Source organism: Camelina sativa, chromosome 19 (genome assembly GCF_030686135.1).
Source record: "Camelina sativa cultivar CO46 ecotype springtype chromosome 19, ASM3068613v1".
In the NCBI taxonomy this organism is placed as follows: Eukaryota; Viridiplantae; Streptophyta; class Magnoliopsida; order Brassicales; family Brassicaceae; genus Camelina; species Camelina sativa.
This window is the reverse complement of record NC_141898.1, coordinates 8,553,909-8,574,137: the sequence shown is the minus strand read 5'-3', so window position 1 is coordinate 8,574,137 and position 20,229 is coordinate 8,553,909. Positions and strand designations below refer to the sequence as shown.

The 20,229-nt window shown below is 36.5% G+C and overlaps 5 protein-coding genes and 1 pseudogene across 21 annotated transcripts; 3 read left to right on the top strand and 3 right to left on the bottom strand.

Moving 5' to 3' along the window:
* The first annotated feature begins 59 nt into the window (after window positions 1-59).
* LOC104765647 (uncharacterized) lies at window positions 60-1,976 on the top strand. Its single transcript, XM_010489401.3, has 5 exons — window positions 60-322; window positions 424-473; window positions 772-898; window positions 985-1,092; window positions 1,187-1,976. Exons 1-5 carry the CDS (start codon window positions 205-207, stop codon window positions 1,807-1,809), a joined length of 1,026 nt encoding a protein of 341 aa, XP_010487703.2. The 5' UTR covers window positions 60-204; the 3' UTR covers window positions 1,810-1,976.
* A 78-nt stretch (window positions 1,977-2,054) lies between these two features.
* LOC104765644 (uncharacterized) lies at window positions 2,055-3,395 on the top strand. Its single transcript, XM_010489397.2, has 5 exons — window positions 2,055-2,329; window positions 2,451-2,599; window positions 2,720-2,806; window positions 2,886-3,044; window positions 3,135-3,395. The coding sequence occupies exons 1-5, from the start codon at window positions 2,233-2,235 to the stop codon at window positions 3,213-3,215; spliced, it is 573 nt and encodes a 190-aa protein (XP_010487699.1). The 5' UTR covers window positions 2,055-2,232; the 3' UTR covers window positions 3,216-3,395.
* On the bottom strand, window positions 3,335-8,890 carry LOC104765646 (uncharacterized). 5 transcript variants are annotated; one of them, XR_015590751.1, is made up of 12 exons: window positions 8,170-8,776; window positions 7,974-8,073; window positions 7,608-7,865; window positions 7,161-7,403; window positions 6,920-7,069; window positions 5,465-6,633; window positions 5,045-5,121; window positions 4,872-4,945; window positions 4,661-4,786; window positions 4,468-4,574; window positions 3,814-3,971; window positions 3,335-3,730 (listed from the first exon to the last, which is right to left on the bottom strand). XR_015590751.1 is itself a non-coding variant. In XM_010489399.3 (12 exons), the coding sequence occupies exons 2-12, from the start codon at window positions 8,004-8,006 to the stop codon at window positions 3,515-3,517; spliced, it is 2,625 nt and encodes an 874-aa protein (XP_010487701.1). In that variant the 5' UTR covers window positions 8,007-8,073; window positions 8,170-8,884; the 3' UTR covers window positions 3,335-3,514. The 5 variants fall into 5 exon arrangements, 3 of the variants coding, with proteins under 3 accessions (XP_010487701.1, XP_010487702.1, XP_010487700.2); XM_010489399.3 differs by having other exon boundaries at window positions 4,864-4,945; window positions 7,968-8,073; window positions 8,170-8,884; XM_010489400.3 differs by having other exon boundaries at window positions 4,864-4,945; window positions 8,170-8,833.
* Window positions 8,891-9,040: 150 nt separating this feature from the next.
* On the top strand, window positions 9,041-11,235 carry LOC104765643 (26S proteasome non-ATPase regulatory subunit 4 homolog). Of its 11 annotated transcripts, none has more exons than XR_015591748.1 (9): window positions 9,041-9,133; window positions 9,226-9,339; window positions 9,451-9,556; window positions 9,664-9,760; window positions 9,983-10,047; window positions 10,150-10,279; window positions 10,381-10,433; window positions 10,638-10,690; window positions 10,828-11,235. XR_015591748.1 is itself a non-coding variant. In XM_087503310.1 (6 exons), coding segments are annotated over exons 1-6 (450 nt in total). In that variant the 5' UTR covers window positions 9,041-9,067; the 3' UTR covers window positions 10,128-10,152. The 11 variants fall into 11 exon arrangements, 2 of the variants coding, with proteins under 2 accessions (XP_087359436.1, XP_019096262.2); XR_015591746.1 differs by having other exon boundaries at window positions 10,789-11,235; XR_015591747.1 differs by having other exon boundaries at window positions 10,119-10,279.
* A 2,697-nt stretch (window positions 11,236-13,932) lies between these two features.
* LOC104765642 (F-box protein At3g17710 pseudogene) lies at window positions 13,933-15,192 on the bottom strand (annotated as a pseudogene). The gene has a single exon (XR_015591659.1). The product of XR_015591659.1 is annotated as an F-box protein At3g17710 pseudogene (transcript).
* A 1,986-nt stretch (window positions 15,193-17,178) lies between these two features.
* LOC104765641 (surfeit locus protein 1) lies at window positions 17,179-20,105 on the bottom strand. Of its 2 annotated transcripts, none has more exons than XR_015591535.1 (6): window positions 19,759-20,068; window positions 19,571-19,671; window positions 18,806-19,050; window positions 18,165-18,339; window positions 17,663-17,946; window positions 17,179-17,560 (listed from the first exon to the last, which is right to left on the bottom strand). XR_015591535.1 is itself a non-coding variant. In XM_010489392.3 (6 exons), the coding sequence occupies exons 1-6, from the start codon at window positions 19,952-19,954 to the stop codon at window positions 17,491-17,493; spliced, it is 1,065 nt and encodes a 354-aa protein (XP_010487694.1). In that variant the 5' UTR covers window positions 19,955-20,105; the 3' UTR covers window positions 17,179-17,490. The 2 variants fall into 2 exon arrangements, 1 of the variants encoding a protein (XP_010487694.1); XM_010489392.3 differs by having other exon boundaries at window positions 18,812-19,050; window positions 19,759-20,105.
* Window positions 20,106-20,229: the final 124 nt, after the last annotated feature.

Below are 20,229 nucleotides of genomic sequence, written 5' to 3'. Positions count from 1 at the left end.
GGATTTTTAGTGGATAACTTTTTTTTTTCTATATAGTTTTGGTCCTTTTGGATGACGTCAACACTGATCAGTTACGAGATTACGGATTGGTTTATAAACTCGAAACCAAACTGATCACTTCCCCTTTGTTTTGTTTCTCAAACAAACATCTCAGTCCATCAACTCTTAAAGCCCTAATTTATTTAATCCTCGAGCCCTCCTCTAATGGCGGAACAGAGCAAGAACACCCCAGAGATCTTCGAGCTCAACAATGGCACCATGCAGGTCAAGATCTCAAACTACGGCGCCACCATCACCTCTTTGTCTGTTCCCGACAAGAACGGTTCCTTCTCTTCTTCATCCTCCTTTCTCTGATGATGATCTCTGTTATGTCTCCAAATCTCAATCCTCTGATTTACGTGTTTGTTTTTTATTTATTTAAAGGGAAATTGGCTGATGTTGTTCTCGGATTCGACTCGGTGGATCCCTATGTGGTAATTTCTGTCGAATTCACATTATCCTTTGTTTGATCTCCATATAGATTCAACCGATCTAGGGTGTGTTTGATTCTCAATATTCAAACTCATAGTGAATAGATAGTGTTATTAGCAACAACAGATCTTATGAGTAGTGTCTGGATCATACTGTTAAGACATTTTATATGGTCACGTATCTTGTGGTATAACGTGTGTTGATAATTCGAAATAGTATGAATTATGTAACAGTAGTAATGAACTTTTGTTTGTGTGGTTTTTATCTATGAATTTGATATAAGATATGATTGTGTTACAGAAAGGGCTTGCACCGTTCTTTGGGTGCATAGTTGGTCGTGTGGCAAATCGGATCAAAGAGGGAAAATTTAGTCTTAATGGAGTCAACTACACTTTGGCCATCAACAAGCCTCCCAATAGTCTCCACGGTATATATATGTATATAACAACTGTCTCTTCTCTGTATACTTCTATAGCTTTCCATGAACTTAGTATCGGGTTTAAAACTATATAGGTGGTAACAAGGGTTTCGATAAGAAGACATGGGAAGTTGCAGGGCACAAGAAAGACGGTGACAAACCTTTCATCACTTTCAAATATCACAGTGCTGATGGAGAAGAAGGTCCTGACATATTCATTTCTTTCATTTAGTTTCTTTATGATATCTATGTGATTTGATTAGCTAGCTAAATAATGTTTACGGTCCCCTTCCACAGGTTACCCCGGTGCAGTTTCTGTCACGGCTACATACACACTCACCTCAGCCACGACGATGAGACTTGACATGGAGGCTGTTGCGGAGAACAAAGACACTCCCATCAGCTTAGCTCAGCATACATACTGGAACTTGGCGGGTCATGACTCAGGGAACATTCTGGACCACAAGATTCAGATTCTGGGGTCTCACGTCACGCCGGTTGACGAATACACAGTTCCTACAGGAGAGATCCTGCCTGTAAAGGGAACTCCTTTCGACTTCACAAAGGAAAAACGGATAGGCGAGTCTATTGGAGAAGTTGGTATCGGATATGATCATAACTACGTGTTGGACTGTCCTGATCAAGAGAAAGAGGGGCTGAAACACGCAGCGAAGCTCAGTGACGGTGCTAACTCAAGGGTATTGAACTTGTGGACCAATGTGCCTGGAATGCAGTTTTATACAGGGAACTATGTGAATGGAGTGGTTGGGAAAGGGAATGCGGTTTACGGGAAACATGCTGGTGTGTGCCTTGAGACGCAGGGGTTCCCGAACGCTATTAACCAGACGAATTTCCAGTCTGTTGTGGTTAAAGCTGGTGAGAAGTACCAGCACACAATGCTGTTTGAGTTTTCAGCTTGAGTGAAAGAGTTATGGTTTAGGTGTTTAGATGATTGATGTGGGGGTGGAATAAAGGGCTGGGGTTGATTGGTTCATTGAATCGGTAAGAAGAGTGATTTTCAATAATAAAACCAAACTGAACCGGGTTTTGTTTTTTATATTGTGAAAGTTGCTTTGTTCTTTCTTAAGCATCATCTTCTAAAACATGAACTAAGACAAAAAGAGTCCAATTAAAATTAGCCAAAGACACGCACCTCTCTTCTTTTGCGTGGTTGGGAAATAGTAACACTGAAAGTGAATAAAAAACACAAAGACTATGGGCGCGTGGCGTGAAATATCAACCACCCATCTCTCTAATCTCTTCGTCTCGCTATTTTACTCTCTCTCTCGGTTTCGATTTTCACATGTAACCACAGGCTAATTGGGTTACACTTAAACTTAGATATGGCTTCTCTACCGTACGGAGTATCGAATCTATGCAGAAACCAAGAGGTTCTGTCTGCGGCTGTACGGATTCGTCCCGTTGGGCAACAAATTACAGGTTCTCACAATATAATTGATGAATCTCCGCAATCGTTTTCGACAAAACTATATATATATTTTTTTTTAATAGCTGAAGCGATGGTTAAAACCTATCCTGTGTTTTGTTTGAGATGATGCAGGATTTAGAGCTGCGAAGAAAGTCTTGTATAGATTCGAGCGACATGGATTGTCATCATCACTAGTACAGAAAAGAGAGAAACAAAGAATGAGATGTAGAGTTAGCTCAAACTCTACTGAAACTGAAGACGACTCTGCCACTAAGACCAAGGTCTCTCATCTCCATCTCTTCAAAATTTCAGTTTTACATCATCATCGTAGTAGTACTTGTAGTAGTTTCTTATGTCCTGACGTAAACTCTGTTGTGTAATAATTTGGTTATATGTGGAAGACACCTTTCGGATACACGAGAAAGGATGTTCTGTTGATAGGAGTTGGAGTGACTGCACTTGGTATCGGCTTAGAGAGTGGACTTGAGGTAATTCATTATCTAAGTTACTTGATATCTTTATCTACCTTTTCCTGTTTTACCCATTTGTTATTATGAAATGGTGCAGTATGTGGGAGTGGATCCGCTGCAAGCAGGGAATGCAGTACAGCTGATACTGGTGCTGGGTTTGACTTTGGGTTGGATTTCTACTTACATCTTTAGAGTTGGTAACAAAGAGATGACTTATGCCCAGCAACTTCGTGACTACGAGTCTCAAGTCATGCAGGTTTGTGCTCTTCTTAATCAGGGTTTTTGATTACGTACTCTAACCAACATTAACACTCTTAACATATGTGGTTGGTTTGGTAATGGGCAGAAACGGCTGGAGAGCTTATCCGAGGCAGAGTTAGAGGCATTGATGGCACAGGTTGATGAAGAGAAGACCAAAGTTGAGTAGGTTCTCTCCTTTGTGTTCCATCACTTGCAAAAGTTTGTAAAATAAAAACAGCACAGGCTTTCATAGTAAGAAAGAATTCCAGATATTTTTTCTGTTTTCTTTCTTCTTGCTTTGGTCCATTTGTTGTATGAATGATACACACTCACTTAAAAATATACAAATCGAAGAATATTTTGAACACATCACAGGTGACTGGACCCTAAAGGGCTTTATACAAGATGAATCAAAACTCATGAACAAATTGAATCAAATGAATATGAAGTTATGAACAAATACATCAAGTTATAAACATTCACGACTTATCTCTCACCCAAATGCCTTACGAGCAACGGGGATTCTGACGAATCTGGGTGAAGTCCATTGACTAGAGCCACAAATTTAAGTACACACTCAGTGCTGAGTAATTTGAGCTTCCATGTTACTGAATTTACAGTCTTTCTTTGTCTGGTTTGAAATGTGGAATTCTTCTGCTTGATCTTCAGTAATAAGCATGGGCTTCCTCGTGATTCAATAACCTGGATAATACACAGACTGCACATGAAGAACAGAAGAAAATTTGACATAATTGAGAGCAAAGGGAAAGAATAAACATTGTTACCATCTCAAATATGTCGGAGATGGAGCAGGTTGAGTCAAGTGAGAAATACGGAGCAGAAGAAGCATCTGTCAGCAGAGAACTCAGCTGCCTGAAGTCTTCATTGCATATGAAGAGATGTCCACCCGCCACAAAGAGCGACCGTGGAAGCCACGTCACTTCTGTTGAAGGATAATTGATTAATACTATAGTATATGGTCAGTGCTGATACAGCTCGATATATATGACTTGTAAGCTAGTAAAACCCTATTAAGAGAAATAAAACATGCTCAATTCGCTAGAGTATCATGAACTGCGTCTAATCTGCATATATTAGACTAGGACATCACATTGAGTATTAAATAATTTCTTTGAGTAGAGTAGCACTGACTAGCCAAAAACCTGAGATTTGCAGGGTCCATGTAGATCAGAGACTTCAGCTCAAATGATAAATCTAATGTTGTGAATGTGAGTTTACACACTACATATCAAATCATGAGCTATTGATCTTGATCTGGTCGAACGACTATCTAGGAAAAATCATCGGGTTATACACTTAGCGATCTTACTTCACTTACGGTTTTAGGGTCAAATGGCATGTATAGTGGACATTTGAGGTGAACCATTTCTCACTCAGCAGTCAATGTTATGAAAAAGAGAGAGAGAGAGAGCTTGTACCTCCAAGAGTGCTGCCATGAAAATGGAGAACATTATACTGGAATATACTTGGCTTCAAACCCCTACATATATCTTTCTCAAACAATTCCACTTGAACATTCTCCAAACTGCCATTTAAGTTTCAATACATGTCAAATCAGAAGACAGAAGAAGAATAGTAAAACAGCTGAAGAAAAAGATGATGATGGTTCACCTTCCCAAAGAACATTTTGAATCTGTAACTTGAGAATCCAAGAATTTTATGATATTGAGTAAAACTGTTGTTTTCTCAATGCTCGCTGTTATGAAAATATACTCCGCATCCTCCCTAAAGCGAAGCCTAAACCAAAAGGAAAGTGAGAGGTTAGGGAAATGGGCACATAATTAAGTTTAAAAGCAGAGCCATTAAAAACTAACCTCACAACCTGAAGTCCTAGACCAACTGAGACGTCTTGTATATCATCGATAGTATGCGAACACAATAAACTTAAGTTGCTCTCTGCAGGCACGAGGATTCAACGAAAAGTAAGTCAATATCAACAGAGCATAACACATTCGGAAAAGAATAAAAGCGGAAGATAGGGAAGAGCAGTCTAACTTTGTGAATCAGCAGTAGAGACACCCACGAGCAGCACATACAGTTTTTCTTGGCTACTCAGCAGCAACACCACTTCCCTGCATTTACAGAGTATTGTCAGGGGGAAAAGAAGAGCTGCCACTCTTGTAAATTCATGACTAATTTGTAGTTGTATAATAAAACTAAAGAACAAATGATTCATACATGTCAATAGCAAGGGAACCCAAAACATCTCCATCTAATTCCATCGACTAGTTTTCCATTGTCAAATTGAATATCACAAAAGCCTATCAAGTCTAAAGAAGCAGATCTATGCGACCTGAGTGACTTCTTTTTTTACTCAATATGTCTCTTTCAAAATATCATGTCTTTTAACTATAGAAGTGACTCAGATTACTTTCTTTCACCTGAAACCACAATTATAGAGAGAACAAAACTTACTGTTGCTTGCAGGTAGATTCTTGTGGTAGTATACAATCACACGTAACGAATATCCTACAAGTCTCATCAATGCTGGAATCTGGTTGTGTTGTTGTAAAATATTCCTCCACTAGACCACCTATTACTTCAAGTGATTTTTCAGTTCTCAAAACTCTAGTACTTCTCTTACTGTTACAACCCGTAGTCAAGGAACCTTCTTGAAAATGATCAGAAATATATCCATCTTCACTAGAATCGCTGATATCTGCATCACTTCTATGAGTTGTTTCTCCATTATTTATGACACTATTTTCCTCCAGTAAGGAAAGATCTCTTTTTCTATGCTTCCTCTTGCTTTTCCGTTTGTCAAACCAATGGTAAATCTGATTAACACCAGAAGCAAGCTCACTTCTATGCAGTTTCGAAAGAATTTTAGTGGTCTTTTCTTTGAATGTATCATCTATCCTCCAAGTCTTTATGATGCTACTCTTCTCTGGTTGAGAGTCAAGGAAGTTTGTGCCTTTATTCCCATTAAGATGATACATCAACGCATCCTGTTCAGGATTTGATTGCTCAGAATCATAATCTTCATTTTCACTGCAGCTGCTTGTGCTATCAGACGATGCCACTGAATACGAATCTGCTGATAGCTGTAAGATTTCTTCGACCAGGTTCTGACGCCGGTGTAAGACATCCTTTTGATAATGAGGGGGTGATGAGGGCAAAACTGATCCTGTCATATCCTGAGTAGCATCCGATGTTGACAAGTTTCCATCTGGCTTCCCATCGAGAAAAAAAGCTTGATGCGTCTGACTTGGATCTGTAATTTGGAAACCTGGTAAAGTCCCTGGTGCATATCTCAATGTTTCACCACGATGCTTTGGTCCATTTGTATTCTTCGTGTAGTAATTTCCCTCTGAATCAGTACTGTTCTCATTTTTTCTGACATCCACAAAATCCTCTGATGGATGATCTATCCACTCCTTAAACTCTCGAAGCCAAAGAACAGAACGTTCTTTCTTCAACTGTTCAACTTTACTTATTAGACCAAAGACATCAGCTTCGTGATCAGACTTGATACTCTCCTCTTTGCTTAGAGTCTCGGGGTCACATGAAGCAGACTCTTGATCAGAATTCACGTAGGTGCTTTCTTCCTCACTATCAATAGACGCGAGCCGATAGATTTTCTTCTGTGAAAGGGAAAAAGAGGACGATTAATCAGCTTTCAATACGTATTTATACCAAAAAACAAACCAAGAAACTGAAACTCTCGAAGAGCACATAGAGAAGCTGCCTATCGAGTGATGTGTATGTTCAAGACGCTTTTCAGAAAGCCATACCGTACTACACCTGTGGAATTGGTTTGGATATATTCTTATGTTGTTCATGCTTAGGGTTTAGTGTCACGCAGGAGAAAGGGCCACAATAGCCACAAGCAGATTACAATTATGTAAAACTGAACTTTCTGCTGATTACCTTTTTTCTATTAAAGCTTCCTTCATCATCAGCTTCCTCTCTGGCCGGCGAGTAGAACCCATAGCTGGCAGGCTGACTTTTCCTACGGGTGACAACAACCTGCCTCTTCCAAAATTCTCTATTCCCTATATGTTTGCCATCTAGCTTCAACTGAAAAATCCGCACAGATAAGAAAAAGCATTTTGAATCAAGCAGAAATTGAAATGGTGCTGTTTCTGTATTTAACTAAAACAAAACTTACATCATTTGGACGAGCAACGTAGCTGAGGACATGTGCCCTATACCAACGAGCACAACAAATTGGATTTCCTTCCAACCACAGGTCTGTCAAGAATGAAAGACTCCCGAGAAACTCCAGTTCTGAAAAGTCGGAAATAAGGTTGAAAGAAACATCAAGGCCTTCAAGTGACTTCAAATTCTCAATCCCATGTAATGTAGTCAGCGCATTATTCCTCAAAACAAGTTTAACTAGGTGACAGGATACCTGCATAGTCCAAAAAATAGGTATATGGGTCATACTATTTCCTTATATCTTCTGTCTGTTCAAACTATGCCATAGTATTTTTAGAACTATCAAGACTAGCTAAATGGTTGAAGAGATAGTAACTAAAAAAAAAACACAAATGTTAAGCAACTTCAGATTGAATGAAATCTATAGATGGACATGCAGAAACCTGAAATTTCCTACCTCACTCAAGTGAGAGATTTTTCTAAGTTGATTGAACCCGAGATCAAGGTGTTTCAACTTGAAACATCTCCGAAGATTATCCACCTTTGCAAACTTGTTCCGACTCAGATCAAGCGACTCAACAGATGGAAGAAGCTGCAATGACTCATCCATGAGCACAAGGCGGTTACAAGCGCAAGAAACGAAAGCCAACTTATTCCACAGTGGTGAATCCTTAATCTCGGCGATTCTACTAGCGAACACATGCCGCAACGCATCCTACATTTATTCAGTAGAGGATATACCCGGAAATATATTAGTCAGGGACTTCCAAAAACGAGTCAAAAGACAAGCAAAGCACATGAAAAAACAAACTCATACATAAACCTTTGTGTCCTGAAACCTCTGAAGAAATGACATGAAAACCTTGCAGCGTTCATTTTCCCATTCCAAATATACACTAATAGTTCCAACTATAGTCTACAGCCTAAAGCAGCAACACAGAACAGAATAGAGCTATAACCTCACTCAATGCCATAGCCGAAATGCACTAAACCATTTAGAAAAAAAGAGGAAAACTCACAGTGGAATTATGGCAGATCAACTTTTCCAAGGTGTGCCTGAGTTCGAGCAAGCCCTTAGCAGAAGAAGTAGACAAATCACAGCCACGGAGTTCCAAGACCTTAACCTTAGAGAAAGGAAGAAGAGAGAGCGGCGTAGGATCACGAGCCGGTGAAGGAAGAGAAGAAACGACCTTGAGAGAAGGGAGGAGGCGGAGAATACGACGGAGTTGTTCGAGGGCACGGAAATCGCCAATGTCGGAGACGTAGGCGCGGAGGTAGTCAACGGGAGCACCGGAGAGCATACGCTCGAGTTCACGGAGAGATTCGAGACGGAGATGAACATAGTGAAGGCCAGCGGGGTTGAGCTTGAGAACGTCGGTGGCGTCAATCAGCGAATCAGCTCTCTCTTCAAGGAACTTTTGGAGATTCTCTAGATATCGATCTCCTGTTATGATCGCCATGGGAGGAGATTAGGGATTTGTTGACTTGTCAGAAAAATCGAATTATAAAGGGAGAGGCTAAGACGCGGTGAATTGGGAAACTGCCATGGATCAAAGTTTGATGATCAAACTCTGATGGGGACGAGGAAGAAGAAAGATGATGATAGGGTGAAATTGTGAAAAAAATGGAGGAATAAACAATTTGTCCCTGATAATATTATATTACACATTTACACGTGGCCATTTTTTTTTGGTTAGTAGAAGATTTTCATTATATTATATCAAGGTGAAATACATCCCTACAAAAATATGCCATTCGAGTTATAATTAAAGGGGTAACGACGAAATTTCCCACCCCCTAAACGGATAAACACGCGGATCCTTTTTGACCCGGTAATCTAACCCGGTTTCATGTTATAATCTCAGCCGTTCGTTTTTATTTTGAGCAAAACATCTCAGCCCTTCATTCTCTAAGTTTATGAATAGAGAGGGATCAAACCTAAAAAATTCTTTCGCCTCTCGATCTTCGTTGCTCCGATACTGGGTGCTTAATTCTTTCGTTTATCCTCGATTTCTTCGTTTGATCTCCATGTTGGGTGCTTAATTTTGATTCTGTTGGATCTCTGTCCTGCGTAGGCGACTATGATATGCATCGACAACTCGGAGTGGATGCGAAACGGAGATTACTCTCCGTGTAGGTTACATGCTCAATCGGAAGCTGTTAATCTTCTTTACGGTGCTAAAACCCAGGTATATATATATATATATATATATAAACGCATCTCGCTTTTGGATTCGATTTATTAGGGGTTTTTGGGTTTGCCTCTAAGATTTTGATTTTGGGATCTTTCGTTTTTGCAGTCCAATCCGGAGAATATGGTGGGGATTTTGACTATGGCTGGCAAAGGAGTTCGAGTTTTGACTACTCCTACCTCTGATCTTGGCAAAATCTTGGCCTGTATGCACGGTATGTCTTTGTAATCTTCTTCTAAGAACATCAATTAATTTGCCATCTGTGTCTCTTTTTATTATAGGAACCATTGAGTTTAATCCTACTTGCTCCATCTTTTTCAGGCCTTGATGTTGGAGGTGAGATCAACTTAACGGCGGCCATCCAGATTGCTCAGCTTGCTCTTAAGCATCGCCAACGGATTATTGTTTTTGCTGGAAGGTACTCACTTTCTTTCTTGAATGCACGCTGACTGACTAGGTTTTGTATTAGTTTATCTGATGTTTTTCTGTTGTGCTTCTCTGCTTTTTAGCCCTATCAAGTATGAAAAGAAGGCCCTATAATTACTTTCTTAGTCCTCTTCTGATTTTATCCGTTTATGGTTAATTTATACAACATTGTTAACTCTTTACTAATCCATTCTAATGCTTTTTAGATTATCAGTTACTCAAAAGAATTGGAGGAAATGAAGCACATGACCAAGCAAGAGTTCATTGCCTCCTCAGAATGTAAGTCCAAAAGCAAGAACTTTTCATAATCTAATATTCTAATTAATTGTCTAAATATGTTTCTTTGATAGAAACTAGAGGTCAAAAACCAATATAATACAGGAAGAGTAGCGGTATCTCTAAAAGATCTTCTGTATATATCGATGTGTGACAAGGCATCATCAACAAGAACCTTGACAAGCAAGGATTGGCCGTGTTGCCGAGAATAAAGATTTTTACCTTGAAACCTTTGGTAAGTAAATCATCAAAACTTGTTCTAAAAGATAAGTTAATAACAATGGTTTTTAAAAGTTAATTTTGGATTTGATTCCCGTTATGATTTTTTGGAATCAGTATCGAGATCAGGAAAGCATACTAGATGTTTCAAAAGCGAATCGAGGCTTCAGGTATGTTAATCAACATGATTTTGTTTGATTTCTTGCCTTTTCTATAAATTGAAATAACAGTATTGAATTTGAGTCTGAACTTTCCAATCTAAACACCAATTTAGGAACAGAGTTACAGCAACTGTAAGAAAAAAATTAGAAACTATAGTATCCATTGAAACTTTACAACCAGTTTCATGCTAATCTTTTATCCTTATGTTTCAGGTTCTAGACTTATAATCCTTTGGGTCAAATTATCACGAGACGTATCAGCATATGTAAGTTATCTGACCTAATTGAACTTGGTTTTCTTAGTTTCAAATATACTGTTTGTTTTATTTCTAGGTTTTTATATAAACTGAATTTTTTACACCAGTGAAAATGTGGCTGAACTTTCCAACCCACACAATATTAGGATGATCTCAATGGTAGGGTTGATTCTGAAGGAGAAGAGAAGGTTAGATTGAAGTTCACAAAGGGGCCAAAGCTAAGAAACCTTATAGGGAAAACGGTGATGTAGAACTAAAACTTGATTATGATGTAAATGAGTGTGAGAGGGAGGTATTGTGGGGTTGATGTTGTTAAACACACACAAACGGGAAGTTAAGCAAAAGATATTGATAACAAAGACGACGAACATGTGGGGAGAGTAGCCACAAACAGGTATAGAGTGGATATGTGGGGAGACACAAACATGTATAGAGTGGATAAGAGAGGTGAAAAGTATTATGAGAGTGTATTGTGCTAAGGATTTTATATTACAAAAATTGTATATAATGAGAAGAAAGATGAGAGTAAAGTAGTTCTCACCATTAGCATTTAACATCTGTATTTACTATTATGTTTATACATGTAATTAGGTTAGGTGGATTGTTCGAGTAAACTCCAACCACGAAGATGAACCTAATAGGTGCTTTTAAACTTCAACCAAACAGTTATTTTTAAAATCAAAATAGATCTTAATATTTTCTAAATACTTTTTTTACATTTACACTATTTTCTAAATATTTTTTTTACATTTACAGTGATTGAATGTTACGTTTAAAGTTCAAACCATATTTTGGATAATGTTATTTGTGAGTCAGGTGGAGATATTTTTTACCCGTAAAGATCAGGTTAGATAAAGAAAGGTACCAAAAATTTAAGAGTACACGATCTGTATCCATCCCTTATTTCACGTTAAACTCTACTAATATGTACTAAAATTTTAAAATAATTTGCAACATATAACATAATTATCAAAATTTAGATTTTTTGAAAAAATATTTTTATGTATGTTTAAAATAATTTATTATTAATATTAATTAAGTTTAAGCCTTTAAATATTTTCTAAATTAGGAAAATGATTTATTGAAATTTATGTGGGTTACCAGCGAATCTCATATATTCAAGCAGGATGGATGAAAAGATACAATTTTTACTGTGGGTTTTTTATATTGGATTTTTTTGCGGGTCAAAATATTTTAAACCCATTGTGGGGGCAGGCTTAGCAGACGGGTTTGACACGTTTGCCAATTTTATTTAGATCATTTGGTTCAGGAAGTTTTAATTTTTTTGCGGCTTTTTATCTTATTTGATTATTCAAGTTTTTAACGATAGCTAATTCGGTTGACATTCGATCCAAATTCTCCATTATGTCAATTCAAAGCTTATGGCGAGACGATTATTATTTTAAAACATTCATAAACAAATATAAGTTTGTATTATAAATATTATACCAAATAAATAAATTTATAAATATAATCCCGCATGTACGTATGGATCCATGGTCAATAATTTTCACAACTTAAAATAAAATTATTCTAAACCATATTTAAAAAAAAAAATCAGCCCAAATGGAATTATAACTATATATATATATTAAACATTCAAATAGAGAATCATGTATTTCGTCTAAATTTCTTAGCCAAAATTTATTAATAACATTATTATATGAGTAATTCTTTAAAAGGAAATGGTTATAAGACATAAACTTTCTAACATGATAGATCGGGACGAGATGGAATGGGATGCGACGAGACGAGATTTAACACCCTGTAACAAAAATACTTAAACATTTTTAACAAACACGGATTGTGCTTGATTATTATAGATAGATTGAAAAAAAAAATGTATATTTTCCAGCTGATGATCATATTTATTTTCGCTACGGGTTGCAGTATTTTACATATACACCAAAATATTGACAAAACACCATAAAAGAGTGGCAACCTAATTTTTATGGAATATATTAATATTATACAATTAAAATTTGACAACCTAAAAATGATTATTATTTGAGTGAATATATGTTTTATCAGTGTTTTTAAGTAATTTATTAGACTAATTAAGTACATATACTGAAATAGTATAAGTAAACTGAAACGAGTAATTCAAATATTGAAAAACAATATACTGATCAATATTTTTTTAAAAAGAGAGACATAAATTTTAGATAAAAGTACAAATCAGAATATATAGGTACTTAAAATTCAATTGTCATGTTTTCACTAATTTAGATAAGGATTGACTATGTGACAAGTAATTAACCATTTTGGAATGGGCACTTTGAAAATTTTGCTATTTTTGAAAACAATTATATTTTTGAAAATTATAATTTTTGGATACTTTCAACTAACTAAATGAAAAAAAAGATTTAACGGAGAACTCTGCTATTCTGTCTAAATTTCTTACCTAAAACATTGTCTACCGAGTAATTATATAAAAGAGAAAGAACATCAGATAAAAAATTCTGATAGATACGGGACGAGACGAGATGAAACGGATGAGACGGAACGAGAGGGGATGGGTTGGGACGTGAGGGGATGGACATGATAGGACATTTTTCCCGTTCCAAACTAAACACGATTAGGTTTTTTTTTTTAATTTACATGAAAATAACGTTTATAAAAAATTTTTGTCCCGTGCTACAGCACAAGTTACTACCTAGTTTTTTAAAATTCTAAAGCCGGCAGAAAACACGTATATCCGTGAAAACTTAAGTCTGATACACAGGGAACACAAGGTATAAAACTAAAGTCAAAAGAAGAGCTCTCGAAATCATTGGAAAAGTGGAAAGATAATATTAGTCACGGGGCTAAATACTCAAAAGTTAATGTGGAAAGGACCTGCAAACGCAAATGGAAGAGATCCTAACCGCGAAAATTTAACCCAACTAAAAATGTATACCTGGAACATAATAAATGTATACATGGCCTTCCTTACGTACATGGGATGCTTTTAATAATCAAATGAAATTTTAATTTGCAAACCGTTTCACCACCAGTCACATAGCTCTCTTTCAAACATTTTCGTAGTTACTAATTAATTTTTTCTTATTATAAATCTATAACTAACTTTTCTTTTTGCAGAATATAGAGCAATTTATATTATATAGAATGGATGAAGTTTGCTCTATATTATAAAGGTTTTAAGTATGAGTTAAATAGTTCATACATGTTGTTTCTTTAAAGTTTTCTTGTTTGGCCTGGTAACATTGACAATGGTTGACCTTTTGTTATTTGTGTATAACAAAAGCGTCTTTGAACTTTCGTGTGAGATAGTATTTACTAAACAAACATAGAGATACAGCATATCGATAAGTAAAATTTAGAAAATGAAATAGCAACATTGAGAGCAGAAAACAAATTTTTTATGGAATTCAGATTTGTAACTAATTAAGAAAAAGCCAGAAATTTAAACTTGATGCGACACAGAAGGAACCGAGATCAAATTTGGAAGATAGAGACAGTGAGAAAACCAAACAATCCCAGAATCTATCGGAATCTTCTTCAACATATCTTCTCCCCTCACCATATAGATGCAAGGCGCTCCACTTTCGCTGTCGAAACAACACATGATTAGCGTATTGTCAAAGATGAAGTAACTAATGCCACAAAACATTTTGAGTAGCTTAGGCAAGTTAGTTGTTGGCAACGTCATCAACTTAATCCACACCGCATCCTCCTCTCTAACAATCTTCGTTTCCCAAATCTCAATCTTCCTTGTTTCGTAGCATTGCTTTAACAAGGAAAGCCGATCTTCCTTGAAAGAAGAGAGGACAAGTACATTGTTATCGTCATAGCCCACCGGACACAGCAGGAGACAAAAGGGTTTGAACATCTCCATGGAGAAATCAAAGGTTTCGATGAAACACTCATGAGTCTCGCGATTACGAGAGACCCAATAGAGATTCCCGTTCACGGACAAATGATCCGGGGAGGGGCAATTCTTATAAGGAGGAGCATCAATATACTTGAACGTATGGGAAGAACACTCGTAGATCGCAACTCTTTCGTAACCTTCCTCGAGAGTGGCTCTGACTCTACGGAAGCAAAGAAAATACCCCAAGATTTTGTAGTAACCCTTTTCGGGTCTACTACTGTCGTATCCTACAAAGCAAACATTGAAAACTTTTTTATCCTCGAAATCGATCCATCCAACCTGTCTCAACCACGGATTCCAAACCGCAACACCATGCTTCCAAAATTCACGAAACAATAAACCATCACAAGCCGTGATGGTGGTATATCTCAACTCCATTGGCTGGCAAGGAAAATCATAAGCTAGCTCACGCAGCTCTATCGTTCCGCCGCTAAGATCGACGTCTATCGAGTACATCTTCTACGATTCGGTCAGCAAGATTATTTGGGGACGGGAACGAGACAAGTGTTTGCTGGCGAATCTCTTGTCGTTGAAAATACCGTTCCAGTGTTTACATACTGTCCTGAACCGAACAAGAGATCGAGCTGGAAGCCGAGACATTATCTCTTCCTCCATGTCCCAAGGTAACTTTACTGACGCCATTCGGTGTTCTGTTTTACAATTCCCTTTTTTCTTGGTCAAACTGTTTTTTTTTTAATAATTTTAGTTCCTTAATGATCTGATTAATATATATATATATATATATATATATATTGGAGAATTTTGTCCCAAACAGACGAGGAAGTTCAATTAAAATAAAATATATATTGTGGACAAAGATAAAGTTTTTTTTGGGTTAAACTGTTTTTTTAATAAATTTAGCTGCTAAATTACCTGATAAATATATTGAAGAATTTGTCCTAAAGTCGATAAAAGGATATATATATATATATATATATATATATAAATATATTATGGAGAAAAATAAAATCTTTTTTTTTAAACCGATTTTATAATTTTAGCTTGTGAATTATCTCATAAATATATATGGGAGCATTTGTTCTCCAAAAAAGAGGATGTTATTATATAATAGATTGGAGAGAGATAAACTTAACTTCTTCTTTTTTGGGTAAACCTGTTTTTATAAGCTACAGTTTTATCTGATATAAATATTAGATAATTTATCCCACAGAGAATAAAAAAAGGATTGTAAAAAATTAGAAAATCAATCCTCAAATTAATTTAAATAAGAAAATGTATAAATTCAAACAATTTTTGAAAACACATATGAAAAAATATTTTTCTTTTTAACAATTTTTAAAATATAAAATATCATTATAAGATAATTACAAATTTATATATATATGTATATATATATATCGATGTGGCGTTTAATATTTCCCAAAAAAAGTCAACCATTGTAAATGTTGCCAAGACCAAATAAGAAAAGAAACATAAACGAAATTGATGTGCTAACTGGTTAAATCCTACAAAAAAACTTACTCTTCGAAGCAAAATGACTTTACCTTTGAAGCAAAATGACTTTTTCCTGATTATACAACTAAGACCATGAATGTAAGAGGGTTTTTAAATAGATTTTAGATTATAGTTTTTGGTTTTTAGTTTTTGCAATAAATTTTAATTTTTGGATTTAAAAAAAAAATTCACATAAGAAAACAGAATAAAAGAGAGAATCATAAGTTTTTCTTAAAATCTCTGATTATGGCCTTGAATGGCATCTGATTTTGTATCGATGTTTAGCTTTTGATTCTGCAAAATTCATTTTTTAAGTCATTCACGATTATAAAATAATAGATTTCTTATAAATTAGAAAAAACAGATTCCAGAGGATTTTGACAACTCCTTCATAAAATCCATAAACCACATTTTGTGGGTTTTTGAGCGTGATTTTTTTTTTCTTTTCTCCTAATATATTTTATTCTAATTTAGTTGATTATCAAAAACTATATAAAACCAAAAACTAGTCAGGTACCATTCAAGATTTTGCAAAAACTAAAATCTACACGAAAAATCAAAAACTAGATAGATCAAAAACCACAATCCCAAAGCTAAAAACAAAAAACTAAGGCCATGAATGGTTATTACTTTTTAGATGGTTTATGGTTTTTAGATTTTAGATTTTAGAAAGAACAATGGTAATCACAAAGCTTTAGGTAATCACAAAGCTTTAGGTAAACATATAGATTTTTTTTAAAGCTTTGCCTCGTAATTAAATTTTAACAAACAAAAAAATGAGAGTTTATAAAATTTTCATGTAGGTAGTTTATAAAATGAGATAGTTTATGATAAAATATATAACTAATGAAAAGTTTTGCGAACAATCTATAGGATGTGCACTAATTAAGCACTATTAAATCAGCTAAAAGTATTTGCGTTCTCTTAACCCCTTTCATCTAGAGGGAAGATGTCTTATTTAAATAAATTTAAATCTAAAAGATGTTATGTCAAATAAAATGAGTCAAACTATGTGTTATTAACCATCATACCTTTGTATATGTGCTTGACGAGTTGGTAAATACTAAATACTCAGAGTTTTGGGTTCAGTTACATTAATTTATGTGCTAACTGGTAATACAATTAACACGAACCAGTGCTCATATTCTACTAGGAAGAACATGAACCGTTACAAATTGAAATTTTGATCTTAATAAATAACAACAATCTTAAAATAAATATGTTCTACGATCACGTCTCTCGGTTATTTATAACTCTTCAACGTAACCGTATTTTACCTACAAATGACTTCAAATTCGAACTCTCGTCCATCGTAGAATAAGAAAATTACAAATTTCTACCAAGTTATCACAACATTAAGAATTTCACCGAGTCCTTTTTCCTTATGAGAGCTTAAACCTAAACCCATTCTCAGCTGCAATTATTACTTCAGCAGACAAGTGATAAAAAGGATAAGATTTGATTTGAGCAGAGATATATTTTATCTGCGGGCAGACTTTGGCTTGAGTCTCTTGTAAGCCATGAAAGTGACAGCCGCAGAGAGAGAATACCTGTTCAGCAATAGACAGACACAAACACAATGTCATTCATTTACCATAGCAATTAACACCAGACAATGCCAAGAACGCCTCATGTATCTGTATTGAGTTTACCATGTTATTGAGTAGTTGAGATGGTCCTGTGGCATGACTTTACTACGAATCAAGGTGTTTATGTCCTTAGGAACAGGATACGGTCTACTCCGATCTATGTCTTCATGGACGTCCTCTACATATATTGTGTTTTCAGGAAGGCCTACGGCCCGAGCCATCGCGGGAACATCTACATAGAACCACTGCCCGGTACTTGGATCATTGGATGGAACAAATATGCTCGGGTTCTCCCCTCCCCTGATCACACCTACGACTCCTACAGGCTTAACCGCAGGTACTTGCTCCTGCAAGATTTCAGTTTTCACAAGTCACAACGTATGCAAGAGACTCGATAAAGACAAACCAAGTAAGTAAATCTTGCAAATAGCTGAATTCAATCTGTCTCAATCTTTCTATCCCGATACATCCAAAAGATTACAGTTCGAGCTAAAACAAAAATGTGAGAATCCGGCCTTATGATAAAAGAACGAAGTTTTGAACAAGAGGGTATAACAAAACCAACCTCTGTAATCACTGGCGTCTTAGACCAAAATTTCCACCAGGAATTTCGTTCGTCGGAGATTGATTCAGCTTTTGTTGACTGGTTTATAATGAAGTCAGCATCTGTGGATTCCGGTGACTTCTCTCTCCAACTTCGAGGAACCCATCCGCGATTCACCAGAATAGGTGACTGCATGCTAGAGGAAAAAGGAAAATAAATATCCGACTTCAGCAAACAATTAACAGCTATAGCTAAAACCAGTTGCCAAAAGTACGTAAAAGTCAAGACCAATCAAGGCGTAAGTGACCTTGCAGCAGAGCACAAAGAAGAATAGTACCTACTTAATTCTAAAAATCTTTACAAGTTAGATGCTGTCTAACAGTTATTAACCAAACCATTTTAGTATGTCAATCTCTGCCCATCAGAGTCTCCAAAAGAATACGATTAGTGTCAAACAATCAAGGACAAGTGTTTAGCGAGTATAATGGGATTAGAGAAACCAGTGGCCTATTGGCTATTACACCCTGAGAAAGAGCTTTAATAATTTCACAGCCAACACTGAAAACATGAGGATAAGATCCTAAATTTTAAACTATGCGGCTGACAAAAAAGCCAAAAAAGGGTAATAAAAAGCTTTATAAGCAAAGAGTAAGGATCATTACCCTCACCTATCCAGGTCACCAGGGATCGGCATTAGAGGTGTGATGACATAGAATCCATTTTCAGTAATTCCCGATATGGACCTAGACCGTGGACCCAAATAGATAGACTTTTGCTCGTCAAATACACCCTTGCAACTAACCCGTCTAAATTCTAATGCATCCAGATTCTTATCAGGAGAATGTTCTGTATTTAGCTTCATTGGTTCCATATTCAACCGTTGCTGTTGGTACTCCAGTGTTTTGAACTGCGTTAAACAGGGAATGAATAAAGCTTTAGGATCTACTCAGCCAAAAGCACCATATAATGTTAAAAGTAGCAGCTTCAGCAACTATTTGGACGAGGAATGGAAAGGACATCAAGTAACGGAATAAAGAGAAACTGCAATCAAGACATAGGCATGGTAGCGAGTACTGAGCATGGGTTCACAATCCAATAAGAGTGTCGTCAGATCACTTATATGAAAGATTTACGAACATTTGAACATCAATGTGATGTAATTCTCATTTGAACTTAAGTGGTCTATATAACGACACACCTAACTACACTACATTGCCTCAGCATAGATCAGAGTGTGACCCAGATCACACAGATCACGAATCTAGTTACTCTAACTCCTTTACTGATCCCAAAACCACCACAAGAACTGGTGTGAAAGCAGATTACATAGATTCCAGCTAACAGACTAATACAAACTATAACTCAGCTAGAGACATGAAAACAAAATGTCAAAGGACTTGCATTGATTTGGAAATAACTACACAGACCTTTTCCTCTCTTCTGACGATCTGCCATGAGCCGAGGCCGAAGGTAATCGCACCAGGCAAGAACAACAGCAATTGTGACCACTTGGACCCTCGTTTCTTCTCTGAAACAAAAAAAAAGGCTTAAGATGTTTCACAAATTGATTCTTAATATCCCCAGATTTCAAGCTCAAGCATCGGAATACATATACCTTGCGGTGGAGCAGAAGAACTCGATTGGCTTCCAAGTGCGGCGGAACTAGAGGAGGAAGAGTCGGCGACGGCAGAGAAGTGTCGTGCCCAGAATTGATTCGGTATAGAAGGAGAGGCAGAGCTACTGGTTGTGGCGGAGCACCAGTGGCTCCGTGCGTTCGATCTCGTAAGGAGTTTAGACAACGATGTCGCCATCTCCGTCTCTCGAAGATTTTTGATCCCGGAGGTCTAAAGGGTTTTTGCCTTTCACGACGACGACGACTTGGGTCACTGCAAACAAAATGGCTTCAGATTTTGTCGAGCTGTGTTCCCCTGCATTTGGGTGTACCTAAGTTCCGGTGCTCATGATGACTTTTTTTTGTGCTTCATTTTGTAACTTGTTTTTTTTTTTTTTTTTTTTTTTTTTTGCTCCACATCAAGTTTTCATTCACGAATTCATGATACACTGGTTTATCCACCGTTACAAAAGG

What these genes read in the sequence shown, in the direction of transcription:
- LOC104765647 (XM_010489401.3), top strand. Translation starts at nt 205, where the DNA reads ATGGCGGAACAGAGCAAGAACACCCCAGAGATCTTCGAGCTCAACAAT. An exon ending in GCCTCCCAATAGTCTCCACG is followed by an intron (nt 899 to 984) that starts GTATATATATGT and finishes AAAACTATATAG; the next exon opens with GTGGTAACAAGGGTTTCGAT. An exon ending in CAGTGCTGATGGAGAAGAAG is followed by an intron (nt 1,093 to 1,186) that starts GTCCTGACATAT and finishes CCCCTTCCACAG; the next exon opens with GTTACCCCGGTGCAGTTTCT.
- LOC104765644 (XM_010489397.2), top strand. Translation starts at nt 2,233, where the DNA reads ATGGCTTCTCTACCGTACGGAGTATCGAATCTATGCAGAAACCAAGAG. An exon ending in CGTTGGGCAACAAATTACAG is followed by an intron (nt 2,330 to 2,450) that starts GTTCTCACAATA and finishes GAGATGATGCAG; the next exon opens with GATTTAGAGCTGCGAAGAAA. An exon ending in ACTCTGCCACTAAGACCAAG is followed by an intron (nt 2,600 to 2,719) that starts GTCTCTCATCTC and finishes TATATGTGGAAG; the next exon opens with ACACCTTTCGGATACACGAG.
- LOC104765646 (XM_010489398.3), bottom strand. Translation starts at nt 8,610, where the DNA reads ATGGCGATCATAACAGGAGATCGATATCTAGAGAATCTCCAAAAGTTC. An exon ending in GAATCTACCTGCAAGCAACA is followed by an intron (nt 5,122 to 5,464) that starts GTAAGTTTTGTT and finishes CTGTAAATGCAG; the next exon opens with GGAAGTGGTGTTGCTGCTGA. An exon ending in CTAGGACTTCAGGTTGTGAG is followed by an intron (nt 4,787 to 4,863) that starts GTTAGTTTTTAA and finishes CTTTTGGTTTAG; the next exon opens with GCTTCGCTTTAGGGAGGATG.
- LOC104765643 (XM_087503310.1), top strand. Translation starts at nt 9,068, where the DNA reads ATGAATAGAGAGGGATCAAACCTAAAAAATTCTTTCGCCTCTCGATCT. An exon ending in CTTCGTTGCTCCGATACTGG is followed by an intron (nt 9,134 to 9,225) that starts GTGCTTAATTCT and finishes TGTCCTGCGTAG; the next exon opens with GCGACTATGATATGCATCGA. An exon ending in ATTATTGTTTTTGCTGGAAG is followed by an intron (nt 9,761 to 9,982) that starts GTACTCACTTTC and finishes TTAGATTATCAG; the next exon opens with TTACTCAAAAGAATTGGAGG.
- LOC104765641 (XM_010489392.3), bottom strand. Translation starts at nt 19,954, where the DNA reads ATGGCGACATCGTTGTCTAAACTCCTTACGAGATCGAACGCACGGAGC. An exon ending in ATCCCTGGTGACCTGGATAG is followed by an intron (nt 18,340 to 18,811) that starts GTGAGGGTAATG and finishes TTTTTCCTCTAG; the next exon opens with CATGCAGTCACCTATTCTGG. An exon ending in CTCAACTACTCAATAACATG is followed by an intron (nt 17,561 to 17,662) that starts GTAAACTCAATA and finishes ATTGCTGAACAG; the next exon opens with GTATTCTCTCTCTGCGGCTG.